Source organism: Crinia signifera, chromosome 3 (genome assembly GCF_055691185.1).
Source record: "Crinia signifera chromosome 3, ASM5569118v1, whole genome shotgun sequence".
In the NCBI taxonomy this organism is placed as follows: Eukaryota; Metazoa; Chordata; class Amphibia; order Anura; family Myobatrachidae; genus Crinia; species Crinia signifera.
Window position 1 is genome coordinate 262,738,192 of NC_139219.1, and position 14,403 is coordinate 262,752,594.

The 14,403-nt window shown below is 46.8% G+C and overlaps 1 protein-coding gene across 2 annotated transcripts in view; it reads right to left on the bottom strand.

The window, feature by feature from the left end:
- XRN1 (5'-3' exoribonuclease 1) overlaps positions 1–14,403 on the bottom strand; it is a 76,667-nt gene that overhangs the window by 34,977 nt on the left and 27,287 nt on the right. For both annotated transcript variants that reach the window (XM_083177988.1, XM_083177987.1), the window contains exons 12-15: positions 11,642–11,744; positions 9,708–9,797; positions 2,447–2,603; positions 2,249–2,368 (exon numbers count right to left, since the gene is read on the bottom strand). In XM_083177988.1, coding sequence (XP_083034114.1) covers positions 2,249–2,368; positions 2,447–2,603; positions 9,708–9,797; positions 11,642–11,744 — 470 coding nt within the window. The remainder of the gene's footprint in view (positions 1–2,248; positions 2,369–2,446; positions 2,604–9,707; positions 9,798–11,641; positions 11,745–14,403) is intronic.

Sequence of the window (14,403 nt, forward strand, 5' to 3'; positions counted from 1 at the left end):
CAATAGTTACGTCAACTGTTAGAAAACATTGGCCCATCCGCCAAACTGATTTATCGTTAACTTTCACAAAAAAACTATTTTGCCTGGTTATTCCAGAGGTCGCAATTTGCGTGACCTTCTGGTAAAAACTGAAGTTTCTATCCCGAAAACTCCTAATATGTCTAGTTTTTTGAGAACATCTAAATGTGCTGGTTTCAAATGCTCATGTATCACCTGTCAGTTCTTACTGACAGGTGATTCTTTTTGTCATCCACATACTGGCCAAAAATTTTTGATACGACATAATTTCACATGTGAGTCGAAATTTATTGTATATCAAATAATTTGCCCATGTAGCCTCAGCTACATTGGGAAAACCTAGTGCAAATTTAAGGTAAGGATGGCTGTTAATAGCTTGTTTAATTGCATTGCGACGAATAGTGGACGTAGCGATCAACCTGTATCGCGTCACTTGCTTGAAAAACGCCACCCCCTTAATAGCTTAAGGTATCAGATTATTGATTGTGTACTACCGTCCATTCGGGGAGGCGATCTGTCCAAGAAGTTACTCCAGTGTGAATCACGCTGGATTCACAGATTGGATGTGATCGCTCACCGCGGACTTAATAAGCATATTTCATATTCTGTGTTTAAGTGAACAAGTTGCTCAGTATTATTAATACATTTGTACCCGCTATTTGACTTCATGTATTTATGCAATTGTTATAATATTTGTAGGTTGGTATTTATATGTATGCTGTTTATCTGATCACTATGGTGTTTTTATACAGCGTCCTAGCATTGCTAGGTTACGCGAACTTTGAGGATGCGATTCCTTCAGCAGGAAGGGTGGGGTGCAGCCCCCCCCCTCCTGACACACTGTCTGCTTCACAGGTTTGTTTGTTCTCGTTTATAAAGGTATGTTTCTTTTTGCATTATATTGTATCCTGAAGACAAATACAAGTTATTTGAAACGTTGATACAACAACTATGATTATAGAGTGATTTTTTCATTTATAATAAGCTTTGAGTGTCGCACCTCCAGCTACCTATTTTACAGAACATACTTTTATGTCCTGACATGCGCTCTTAAATGCTGTATTGGGATGCGTGTGACTCACTCAACCCTTTTTAACATATATTGTTATATTGTGTGTGTTCTTTATATGTATCTATTCTATATTGCTATGTGTAAACACTGCCAATATATAATGGTCAAGTTTGTATAATTTGCAGTTCTACAATAAAATTATTGTTGAAATAAAATAATTTTAAATCATACTCAGTGGTTTAAACCATTAGCATCATTTCCTCTTTTTTTATGCATTCTATCTACTGTATTCCTCAAAACGAGGCAAGATGAATAAAAAAAAAAGGCTATTGTTAAACAATACATGGCAAGAGGATGGTGACATCTTTTTACAATCAACATACTACTAGGTTCACGGTTCTTAGACACAATGGGCAGTGTGCTGGGATTTCCTGGGTATTCTGTAATCTTGGTGTAGTGGAGGACAGTCATTGATTCTGAAAATCTTATTTTGCCCCCAAAAACTCTGTCCCCTAGATCCATCATACGGAGAGCTGGAAAGCCTTTATGGAAAACATGTTTGCTTCTGTAGTGTTCATTCTACCACCCTACACCTTTCCTGCCTGCGGTATCACTCTCTGCTGTAGTGCTTCTAGCATAGTTTGGTCTGTACCTCACCAAAGGCAGGAAAGAGGAACTGCATGGAATATAAAAAGTGCAGGATGCTAGAATGGACACTACTTATCTAAAGTACATACACGTACATAGGGGTAGGGGCAGTACAGACGGTGTAATGGTTAGCATTACTGCCTCACAGCGCTGAGGTCATGGGTTCCTCCCACAATCCAAAAATATACTGGTAGGCTAATTGGCTCCCAACAAATTAACCCTAGAATGTCTGTATCCGTGTACATGCGGTAGGGAATATAGATTGTAGCTCCACTGGGGCAGGGACTGATGTGAGTGTTCAACTATACTCTGTAAAGCGCTGCGGAATATGTGTGCGCTATATAAGAACATGTTAATAAATAATAAATAAAATAGGGGTACTATAGCCAGATATAAAGCCAACACTGGGTACTTTGATTTCATTTATCTTGTCTGTTACCCAGAATCTAGAAAAGATTTTTAGAACCACTTTAAAACAAAACCAACTGTCGGACCAAAAACTACAAGCACCAGAAAGCCATTGTGTACTGGAACCACAGTGCAATACTATAAACTTGGAATGCAGCTTACCTCATCAATTAAAGGAATCAGCACCACAGCTTCCCACTCCTGCTGCTTCCCATTTAGGTCAGTTTTAAAATCTTGCGGGTAGTAATCTATAATTTCAGACGCCTCACTTGTCATTAAGCTCTGCAGACAGAGAAATATACTTTAAAAAAAGGAAATAATAAAGTATGGGAGCCATCGCCAGGACTAGGACTGGGTTACCTGGTAAGCCTGAGGCAGCAGATCCTTACTAGCTGAGGGTAGGACAGCAAGCAGCTGCTCAAATGGCATGAAGGGCTTCCCCAAGTTAAAGGTCAGCTTCAAGTTGCCGACATCTCGGATATCAGACAGATATGGTGCATAATGGTATGGGTAATACCTACAATTCAGATCAAACATAAGTATCAGAGCATACAACAGGTCAGCCATGTTAATTGAGCAATATCAGAAGGTGAACACATCAAGACAAAGTGAAGTGTACAGGCAAGTATGAAAAAGGGGATTTTTGTCCTTACCTGAAAAATCCTTATTTCTGAATCCTTTGGTGGACACTGGGACAGTGGGAAGGGGGCGGAGCCATGGCGACAGGCACCAAGTAGCTAACACTTTAGTGGTGCAGCCCAGGCCCCTCCTTCCCCACACTCCATCCTAGGTCAGTTTAGACTACCACCGGACTTAGGAGCACAGGAAAGGAGAGAATGAAAGAAAGAAAAAGAGAGATCTTGTATTACCATGAACAAGAGCCTTCCCTAAAACCAACCCATCCGCCGATCAGGGGCGTCTGGGCGGGCGCCCAGTGTCCACCAAAGGATTCAGAAATAAGGATTTTCCAGGTAAGGACAAAAATCCCCTTATTTCCTTCATGCCATTGGTGGCCACTGGGACAGTGGGACGTCCCACCGCTGTCCCCTCACGGGAGGGAACGCTCCTGAGCTGCAGAAAGAACGCCACGGCCGAACGCAGAGTCGACCTCGGTGAAAGTATCAAACCTGTAGTGGCGTATAAAAGTGTGCATGGAAGACCATGTGGCTGCGCGGCACAGCTGCTCTGCGGAGACTCCGGAAGCCGCAGCCCACGATGATCCTACCGAGCGAGTGGAATGGGCCGTGAGCCCTGCTGGCGCCGGCCTATTCGCCAGGAGGTATGCCTGCTGAACCGTAAGCCGCAACCACCTGGCAATGGACTGTTTAGATGCGGGCCAACCCCGCTTCTGATGATCATAAAGAACAAACAAAGCTTCTGTTCTTCTAATCTCCCTGGTCCTATCGACATAGATGCGAAGGGCCCGAACCACATCAAGAGCCCCTCCACTTCTTGAATCCTGGAAAGCAGGAACCACGATTTCCTGGTTTACGTGAAACCTGGATACCACTTTTGGCAGGTAACCCAACCTGGTACGGAAGACTGCCCGATCTTGGTGGAAAACCAAAAACGGTGGCTTACAAGATAGAGCGGTCAAATCCGAGACCCGCCTAGCTGACGCAATTGCCAGAAGGAAACACACCTTCCATGAAAGCCAACGCAACTCCACTGACTCCAGAGGCTCAAACGGAGCCACCTGAAGAGCTCTCAGAACCAAAGGCAGATCCCACGGAACTACGGGACTCCGAAAGGGAGGAGTCACGTGCATGACCCCCTGGAGGAAAGTGCGAACCTCCGGTCTTGTCGCAATGCGCCTCTGAAACAGAACCGAGAGCGCCGAGACCTGAACCTTCAAAGTGGAATGTTGAAGGCCCAAATCCACTCCCGACTGCAAGAAGGCCAAAACCTTGGGCAACGAGAACCTCCTTGGATTCTTCTCGTGCTCTTCACACCAGCGAAAGAAAGAACTCCAGATCCTGTAGTAGACTCTTGCTGAAGACGGCTTCCTGGCCGCTATCATGGTTCTTATCACAGAATCTGAGAACCCCCTGTCTCTTAAGATCTCCCTCTCAAGAGCCAAGCCGTCAAACCGAGACGAGCTAGGTTGGGATGTTGACAGGGTCCCTGAGACAGAAGGTCTGGCCGGAGAGGTAACCGCCACTGAGGTTCCTCCGCCATGAGCCGGAGATCGGCATACCAGGCCCTGCGTGGCCAGTTTGGGGCCACCAGGATTACCCTTACCCGTTCCCGCTTGAGTCTTCTTAGGAACCGAGGAAGAAGGGCCACCGGCGGGAAGGCGTACGCCAGATCGAACGGCCAAGGTGCCGACAGAGCGTCGACCAGAAATGCGCCTGGATCCCGAGTCCTGGACCCGTAGCAAGGCAACTTGTGATTCCACCGGGATGCCAGGAGGTCTATCTGAGGCCTTCCCCAGCGAAGGGTTAGAGAGTGAAACACCTCTGGATGAAGAGACCATTCTCCGGAGTGGATCTCTTGGCGGCTCAGAAAGTCTGCTTCCCAGTTTTCGACGCCGGGAATGTACACTGCCGATATTGCCAAAAGGTGACGTTCTGCCCAATGAAGAATTGGCTGTACCTCCAGAAAGGCTGCTCTGCTCCGAGTTCCCCCCTGGTGATTGATGTACGCCACCGCCGTGGCGTTGTCTGTCTGTACCTTGACTGCACGAGAGCAAATCAGGGGGGCCGCCTGGAGAAGGGCTAAGTAGATCGCCCTGAGCTCTAGAATATTGATCGGCAACCCAGACTCCTGGTGGGACCAAACTCCCTGGTAGGATCGGTCCTCCACCACCGCTCCCCAGCCCCTGAGGCTGGCATCTGTCGTCAAGAGTACCCAGTCGGAGACTAGGAAGGGCCGTCCCATGGACAGGTGACGTGGCTTGAGCCACCAGAGCAACGATAGTCGAACCTCCTGAGAGAGTACTACCTCCTGCCTCTTCAGAGCCTGTGGTGAACGGTTCCAATACTTGAGGATCTGGTGTTGCAACAGTCGAGAGTGAAATTGGGCAAATTCCACCATCTCGAAGCACGAGACCATCTTGCCCAAAATCTTCATACATAGATGAAGAGAGACTCTCCTGTGCTTGAGAAACCCTCGTAAGAGGGCCTGCAAAGCCAGCCGCTTCTTGTCTGGAAGATAGACCCTCTGGGCCTGGGAATCCAGACGCGCTCCCAGATGTATCATCTCCTGGGAGGGTTCCAGGCTGGACTTGCGCCAGTTCACTAGCCAACCGTGAGCCTGGAGCAGGTCCAGCGTAATGCCTAGATGTTGCAGGAGTAGCTCTCTGGACTGTCCCAGAATCAGAAGGTCGTCCAGATAAGGCAGAATCTGCACTCCCTGGAGGTGAAGGAAGGCTGCCATAACTCCCATCACCTTCGTAAAGACTCTTGGTGCTGTAGAGATTCCGAAGGGTAGAGCTCGAAATTGGACATGAAGATCCTTGGTTGCAAACCGGAGGTACTTGCGGTGATCCGGATGTATCGGAACATGCAGGTATGCATCTCTGATGTCCAGAGATACCATGAAATCCCCCGGCTCCATTGCCTGTATAATGGACCGGAGGGACTCCATGCGAAACCGCGGAATGTTCAAGTAACAATTGAGATCCTTGAGATTCAGGATTGGTCGGAATGAACCATCCGGCTTCCCGATCAGGAATAAATTGGAGTAATAGCCGTGGCCCCTCTGCTGAGGAGGAACCACTTCTATCACCTGAGACTGGAGAAGAGTCTGAACGGAGGCGTTGAGAGCCTCCGCCTTCAGAGGACAGGCCGGGCGCCCCGTGATAAAGAATCGGGTCGGCGGACGCCTGTTGAAGGAGAGATAGTATCCTTCCGACACTTTACTCAAAATCCAATTGTCCGCTGTCGTCTCCCTCCACCTGTTGGCAAAATGGAGGAGGCGAGCCCCTACCGGCAGGGAGTCGACCTGAGGGGTCCCCGAGTCATTGGGAGGCCTTCTCCGGGGCCTTAGGAGGCTGACGTTTGCCAGACTGGGACTGTCTGCTCTTACCAAACGACTCCCTCCTGGGAGGACGGCTTCTTGTTGAAGATTGTCCCCTCGGCTTTCCCTGCGGCCGAAAGGAACGAAAGGACTGCTTCGGCTTAGAGGGTGCCGACGGGAGGAAGGCTGTCTTGGAAGTGGCTACCGTAGTCACAATCTTGTCCAGCTCCGGACCGAAAAGCATATCGCCCACAAAAGGAAGGGCCTCCAGGGCCTTTTTGGACTCTGCATCCGCATTCCAAGTGCGGAGCCACAAGGCTCTTCTGGCTGCAACCGAAGACGCCGAAATCCTAGAGGCTAACGTAGCCGTGTCCAGGGCCGCCTCGCCCAAGTACATGGAGGCTTCTCTGATATGGTCCACCAGAGAAAGCAGCTCCGACCTGCGTATGCCTGACGAAATGTTCTCCGTCAACATATCTGCCCATTTGCCTACCGCCCTAGCCACCCAGGCCGAGGCCAAAGCTGGCCTATTAAGCGTACCCGCATGAGTAAAGATAGATTTAAAGACATGTTCCATCTTTCTATCCGTGGGGTCCTTTAGAGCCGCCACAGTGGGAATAGGCAAGGTAGTAGCCTTTACCAGCCGGGCTATGTGGGAATCCACCTGAGGCGGGCGTTCCCATTTCATGCGCCCGTCCGCCGGAAAGGGATAAGAAGAAACCATCCTTTTAGAAATTGTAAATTTCTTATTAGGAGCAGACCAGGCCTTTGCCAGGTCTCCCTCCAGCTGCGTTGAGGATGGGAAAACAGCCGGATCCTTCTTCTTGCGCTTAAAAGAGGGTGCCTCCTCCGCAGGGGGTTGGTCTGGCTCCTGTATGTTTAAGCAAGAGCGGACCGCCTTCACCAGCGCATCTACCCTGGACTGAGTCATAACCTCGTCCTGGGATGTAGCCTCCTCGTCAGGGTCGTCCGGGTCATCCGGGTCAACAGGGTCATCTGTGTCCGCCTGGTCGTCCCCTGAAGTATCCGTCCCCGTAGAGTCAGCTTTCTGGGTGCGGGCTCTGGGGTTCTTGCGCTTGCTAGCGGCACCCAGCAGGTTCTGTAGAGAGGAAGAAACCTGAACCAGTCCCTGCACTGAGGAAGAAAGGCCCTGTACCCAAACTGGCTCAGGCGCCAGCGTCAGCAACTGAGGCTGGGACTGCGTGAGCGGAGCCGGTTGAGCTGGTGGAAGAGTCGCCTGTGAAGGCTGACTCAACACTGGTGGGGGCTGAGGGTGTGAACGGGAAGCGGCTAGCTGTCCAGCAAGGTCCCTCATGGCTGCCGTCAGGGCCTGCGCCCAACCCGGTTCCCCGGAATGGGATGCCTGTGACGGGGCCGAATCCACAGAGTCCCCACCATTACAGCGTGTACACACACCCCCATGGTCTGTCGAGGTGGAAGAAAAATTCTCCTTGCACCTAACACACTTAAAGGCCCTCAGGGCAGGAGCGTCCCCTGACCGCGAGGGTCCTGCGGACTTTGAGCCTGACTTAGAAGTCATGGCTATGCTCTATCCCACTTCAATACAAGAGACAGAGTGAATAGAAAGAGAGGGGTGTGAAACACAGCACTGAACACCTCAAGGGTGCAGTGTCAATGCAGTACAACCTGACCCGTCTGAAGACCGGGGAAGGAAGGGTGCCACAGTGTCCACACACAAAAGCTGCTTCCTGCTGCTCCTCTGCACCGATGCGTGACAGAGTCAAGCCTCCATTAGGACAGGACGCTGGCAGTCCCCGGCGGGAACTCATATAGAGGCTCCCTGCCGGGGATTGGGCGGGGAGGAGGTGAGGGACCTCCCCCCCTCCTGGAACCTTGCCAGGGCTGAGAAAAAAAAAATATGGCGGCCCCCACCGCTACAACAATAGCCCTGGTGGTCTAGTGGCCTCGGTTTCCCCTGTGGGGACCGAGTGTCACCGCCAGGAAACCGCCGGGAGCGCACCCACCCCCGGCGGCTACGTGCGCTGGGTTCCCTCCCTCCGGCATCTACTATCCAGACCCTGCTGCGAGACAGAGCGTCTCGCGGTCACCGCTGCGGGACAGAGTCAAGCTTCCATCGGGAAGCGTCTCTGTCTCGCGTCTCCCCCAGCCGCGATACCGCTGCGTGCTGTGGGGAGGGAGGGGGGGAGTTGCGGCTTACCTGCTCCGTGGCGCACGGTCCCTCTGTGCTGGGACCCAGCCTGCAGGTCCGTGGCAGTTCACGAAGAGCTGGCTCCGGAGCAGGTGAGCAGCCTGGGTGGTCCACCCGGCTTGCTCACCGCAAGTGTAAAAAAATAAAAAAAATTCCTTTTTTAAAAAACGCTGCAGAAACCTGCAGCAGCTACTAAAAACGTGCCTGTGCTCCTAGGCACCAAGAAAAAACTGACCTAGGATGGAGTGTGGGGAAGGAGGGGCCTGGGCTGCACCACTAAAGTGTTAGCTACTTGGTGCCTGTCGCCATGGCTCCGCCCCCTTCCCACTGTCCCAGTGGCCACCAATGGCATGAAGGAAATAATGCCATATCTTGGACTATTTGCAAGCTTGTATATATGGTAACACTGTATATTAAGTGTAGTATAACACTATGCATCAAGGGGGTGATTCTGGTTGAAGCGCAGCGTGGCAAAGTTTGCATCACTGTGTGTCCTTTAAATCCCACCAGCAGAAATATCTGCCCCCCCCACCTCACACGCAGGTATCCCTGCACGGTTGCGAATGAATGTTTTGCATAAACATCCATTCGCAGCCTACGGGAATGCCCAGCAGTTTATGGGCAGTCTCATGCTAATGAGCCAATGACGCGGTTGCGAGGGGCTGGCAGCTGACATCATTGGAAGTCAGCTGTCCGCCCACTTCCCTCCAAATGTGCACCCATATCTAAGTTTACTCTGAGCAACCTTAGATCTGCATGCACGTTCCACATCATTCGATGACCATCGAATGATGTGGGTGTTGCCCCGCAGGCTGCGAATGGTTGTTTATGTACCATTCGCAAGGCGGGATCTGGTTCACTTGCAAGGACGCAAACATGCATCCGAGCGAATGAACCAGAATACCCCCTATAGAGTATATGCCTGTATACTATTTGATATTGTCTGGCACAACATGCTGGACGTTTCCTAGCCTTTACATATATAAACATTTAATACTTGACATTGTTAAACTTCGGCTTTCGATTTCTTGCCAATACAAGTTTAGTTTACTGCATTTATGTCTATGAAGCAATATATACAAATACCCACATGGCCATACTTGCATGCTTTCCTGGCAAGGTAAACCAATTGCACATTCACAATGGGCTTAACATAATCGCCTTTTACTTCAAAAGCAAGACGCTCTGCATAGAATAGCCTGAGTGAGCGCAGGACCTATCAGCAGCCTACTTGCAAAGCTGAAACAAATCTCTCCATAGATGCAGATGTGAAACGTCTGAAAGATACAGTAATGCCGCTGTCAAGGAAAGGGTAGCACACTGGAGAGCCGCTTGGCCTACTTTCTAACAGACTAGGAATCCTTGGAGACTGCAATGGTTCACTAGCTCGTACACAGGGCACACATGAATGCCTCCAAGCAGCTGGAATGCAGGTTCCAAGAGAATAACATATTTCAATAGAAAATAATACAGAGAACATATTCTACTCACCAGCTCCAGGACTGGACTCCGTGGTAGTAATAGTGCAAAATCCACTGTATAGCCTGGACGTAACACTTGGCTTGATCAGCCAGAAACTCGCTTACATGGAGAAAACACAAAAGAAAAATGCCAGGATTAATTACAGTAATAAACATCTGTTCGCAATCAACATAAATTAGTTTTAATAAAATTTTGCATCTTTATTTATGGTGTAAAATATATACTTTTTAGATTAAATAATGGTTGGATTAATGGCAATTATTACGGTTTCACAGAATTGAGGGTTTAATCCCAACCAAGGCCTGTAAGCTTGCGAGCAGGGCCCTCCTACCTCCATGTCGGTTAGTATCTACCCAGTTTGTTTAATCACGGTTTCCAATTGTAAAGCGCAATGGAATATGCTGCACTATATAAGAAACTGTAAATAAATAAATAATAAATAAGGCCCCATCAATGTAATTTTTATGTTCTCCCTGTGTTTTCATGAGTTTTATCCCACAATACAAAAACATTTTGGTAGGTTCACTGTGTTTGGACAAAAATATAACCCATGTATGTATGTATGTATGTATGTATGTATGTATGTATGTATGTATGTATGTATGTATGTATGTATGTATGTATGTATGTATGTATGTATGTATGTGAATATAAACTCCACTGGGGCAGTAAATGATATGAATGGCCAAATATTCTCTGTAAAGTGCTGCAATCTCTGTAAAGTGCTGCAGAATACAGATATGTCCTCATCCAATATTGCACTCGTACCAAACTGTCCCTTCCTCCTCACCAGGTCCGATGCAACTTTGACCAAATATATATATATTTTTTTAAATGTTTTACCCAAAAATGAATGAATACATTGTGATAGTTTGTCCTAGCTGATGCAGTGCTACAATGCAGCAGCTGTGGCTTTTTCCACACCAAGTTTCGTTGTATTATCTGTAGAGACTCCGGGCCAGACTCTCACCTGTTAGTAAGGCTGCAATTTCTGCAGATGGCTAAAACCATGCTGCACTGCAGGTGGGGCAGATGTAACATGTGCATAGAGAGTTAGATTTGGGTGAGTTATTTTGTTTCTGTGCAGGGTAAATACTGGCCGATTTATTTTTACACTGCAATTTAGATTTCAGTTTGAACACATCTCACCCACATCTGCTTATGGTATAAAACATCTACAGTGTATAGGTCTACAATCATATGGTCGACAGGGCCCAAAGGCCGATGTGAGTTTTTAATGTTTTTAGGGTGACTATGTGAATATGTTGACATAGGTCGGCATGGACACTAAGTGTACTGCTGCGCTCGCCAAGCTTCGGGCTCAGTGACTCGTTGCGCTTGGCACACTAATTTCATTCTCTCTCCACACCCTAGTGGATGATAGGGCATGGCATCTTGCATTACAGGGCATATTGCTGTTAATTGTATGTGGACACATCTGTATGTGCAACCCATATACATGTTCAGAAATAAAGCTCTACTATAAATTGGATGACCTCTACAAAGGCATCGCTAACAAAGCGGACACATTAAATAAACATGTAATTTAGTTTTTTTAATAGAATTAACTTTTCGCTAAAAAAAGCATTAAAAAAAACTGCAATTATATAGTAACTTTGCCCAGTATTGTGGTTTTAGCTTTTTGTCCCTTTCACTGCTAATGCTTTCTGGTTGGCTCTTCTAAAAGGTAAAACATGGTCACCATGTGAGGGCAACCTATATCCAAGCAACTTTACGGTTACTTGAGATTAATGAAGTCCACCTCAAAGAAATGTATGGATTAAGCCAACGATGTAAAATGGTATTTATGAACTTATATTACAAATATATGTTGCAGTATTTATTTTCTGGTCATTTTAACTCAGAATTATCTAAGCTTTCTTTATCCTTTAATATAAGAACTACTGATATTAGATTCTCCTAATACTAGACAAGATACTCACTCTGAAACGACTTCCACCCCCATTTTTGACATATAGTAAGCTCTTTTGTACTGTCTAAACTCAGTCTCAAATATATCATCATCTTCTGGGTCTTCATCTAAACCTAAAAACAGAAAATACATGTAATTGAATTTGCAAAAGAAAATTAATAAGTAATAACACACTTAGGGCCAATCACAAGAAAGCACATCAGCCTTTTTCTGTCAAAACATAGCACAGAAGTATCCATCACATGCATTGCTCTGCCATCCAAACATGACAGGATGTGACCGTCGTCTTTCCCTTACTCAGCTGGCCATTGTGTGTGCACACTACCCAATTTTCAATAAGGATATGCATGATAACAATATAGTTAACAATGCGCCCTATCACAGATTGTTAACCCCTATCGTCTGAACAAATCTGATACCGTCAGTGACTGCATGTTCATCAGGGGTCACGGTGACTTAGCTGAATGACATTGGTAAAGATATTGTTCAGGGTTTATCCGGCAAGTCGTTCATGTCACAGCACCACGTATATAGATAACAATATTGGTGGTGCCGCCTATCGTATAGTGTGTATGGGGCATTTGTCCAAAGATACGGATATAAAAGGGCATTACAGATAATCTGCAATATACCAAACTACAAACAGCCCATTCCCACTAATGGTAATAATGGGTAATATTGTCGCCCACTAATCAATAACCATACTGTCTAAGGCCTGGTACACACCAGAACGATCCTGATTGTTAGTAGATCGTTAGCAGATTGTGTGATGTTCGCACGATCTGTTGGAGCACACAATCTGCTAACAATCTGCTAACGATCTGATCCCAATCCGATCTGAGTCTGTATCCAGTTGAATGGATCTTTTACAGATCCTATCTGCAGCAGGTAGGATCTGTAAAACGACCAAACGACAGCGGGGACGCGCATCGGATTGGAATCGGATCGGAATTTGACCTAAACATGCCCAATCTACATACAATCTGCATCCAATCGGTCGGAATTGGATCCAGATTGATGGAATTGAGCCCTAATCGTTCTGGTGTGTACCCCCCCTAAGGGTAGATTAGTCTGTTTAAACTAACATACAACGAAAACTAAACCTAAAATGAAAAATGCATTCAATCACACAAACATCACATTAAAACTATGAACCAGAACTAAACACTCAGGTTACAAAGGGTTAAGTCAATTTTATATGAACCTCTCAGGCAGACAGTCTTCCTTATAATAAAAAAAACAAAAGTAAACAAAAAAACAGATAAGCTTTTAATAGCAAATAATGGATTAAAACTAATATTGTAGTACTGTGAGAGCAACAGTATAACAAAAAGTTACATTTATTAACAAAAATCTCCCCCTCCCCCCTCTGTGATCAGTATCCCACTGCACTCCCTCCATGGTGGTATGGGTCAACTTAATGAAGGTTGACATGCATTAGGTCGACCAATGAAGGTCATCAGGGCTTAGCTATGTCAGCCTACTTCAGGTGTCGACCCAAGGTTGACAGGTTCAGAAGGTCGACACAAGCATTAGGTCGACAATGTGAAGGTCAAAACTGAAAAGGTTGACATGGGGTTTTTGCATTTTGTTTGGTCCCGAACGTCCAGTGGTTCACAACCTCGGTCCTCAAGTACCCTAAACAGTTCACGTTTTCTAGGTCACCTATCAGGTGCACTCCATACTCACTGACACATTTTAAAAGATCCACAGATGGAGCTAATTATGTAACATGTGATTCTGTGTGGAGACTTGGAAAACATGCACTGTTGGGGGTACTTGAGGACCGAGGTTGAGAACCACTGGTGTAAGGCACATCGATACTGGACTTCGGAGCAGTGGAAATGTGTTCAAAGGAGTGACAAATCATGCTTCTCTGTCTGGCAGTCAGATGAGAGAGTCTGGGTTTGGCGAATGCCGGGAGAACGTTACCTGCCTGACCGCATTATGCCAACTGTGAAGTTTAGTGGAGGAGGGATAATGATATGGGGCTGTTTTTCAGGGTTTGGGATAGGTCCCTTATCTCCAGTGAAGGCCAATCTTGATGCTTTAGCATACCAATACATTATGAACAATAGTACACTTCCAACTTTGTGGCAAGCCTTTTTCTATTCCAACATGACTCTGCTCAGTGCATAAAACAAGGACGATAAAGACATGATTTGAGGAGTTAATTGTGGAAGAACTTGACTGGCCTGCACAGACCTCAATCCCACTGAGCACCTTTGGGGTGAACTGGAACAGAGATTATGAGCTAGGCCTTCTCGTTCAACTTCAGTGCCTGACCTCAAATGCTCTACAACAGTGGTAGCCAACTCCAATCCTTGAGAGCTACCAACAGTTCACGGTTTCCAGACAACCTAGCTGCTGCAAAAGTGCACTCATTACTCACTGACACATTTTAAAAGATCCACAGGTGGAGCTGATTACTACACTTGTGATTCTGTGATGAGATCTGAAAAACATTAACTGTTGGTAGCTCTCGAGGACTGGAGTTGGCTACCCCAGCTTTACAGAATGAATGGGCCCAAATTCCCACAGAAACACTCCACAATCTTGTGCAAAGCCTTCTACGGAGAGTGGAAGCTGTTACATCTGCAAAAAGGGGAACCAACTCCATATTTAAATAAATGTATTGGAATACTTTGTGATTACAGTCACTGCTGGGGTATTGGTCAGGCATCATCCGTGTAGTGTATGTAAATTGATTAATAGAAGGCAATATTACCAATTATTACCATTAGTAGGATTGCACTTTTTGCATATTGATTT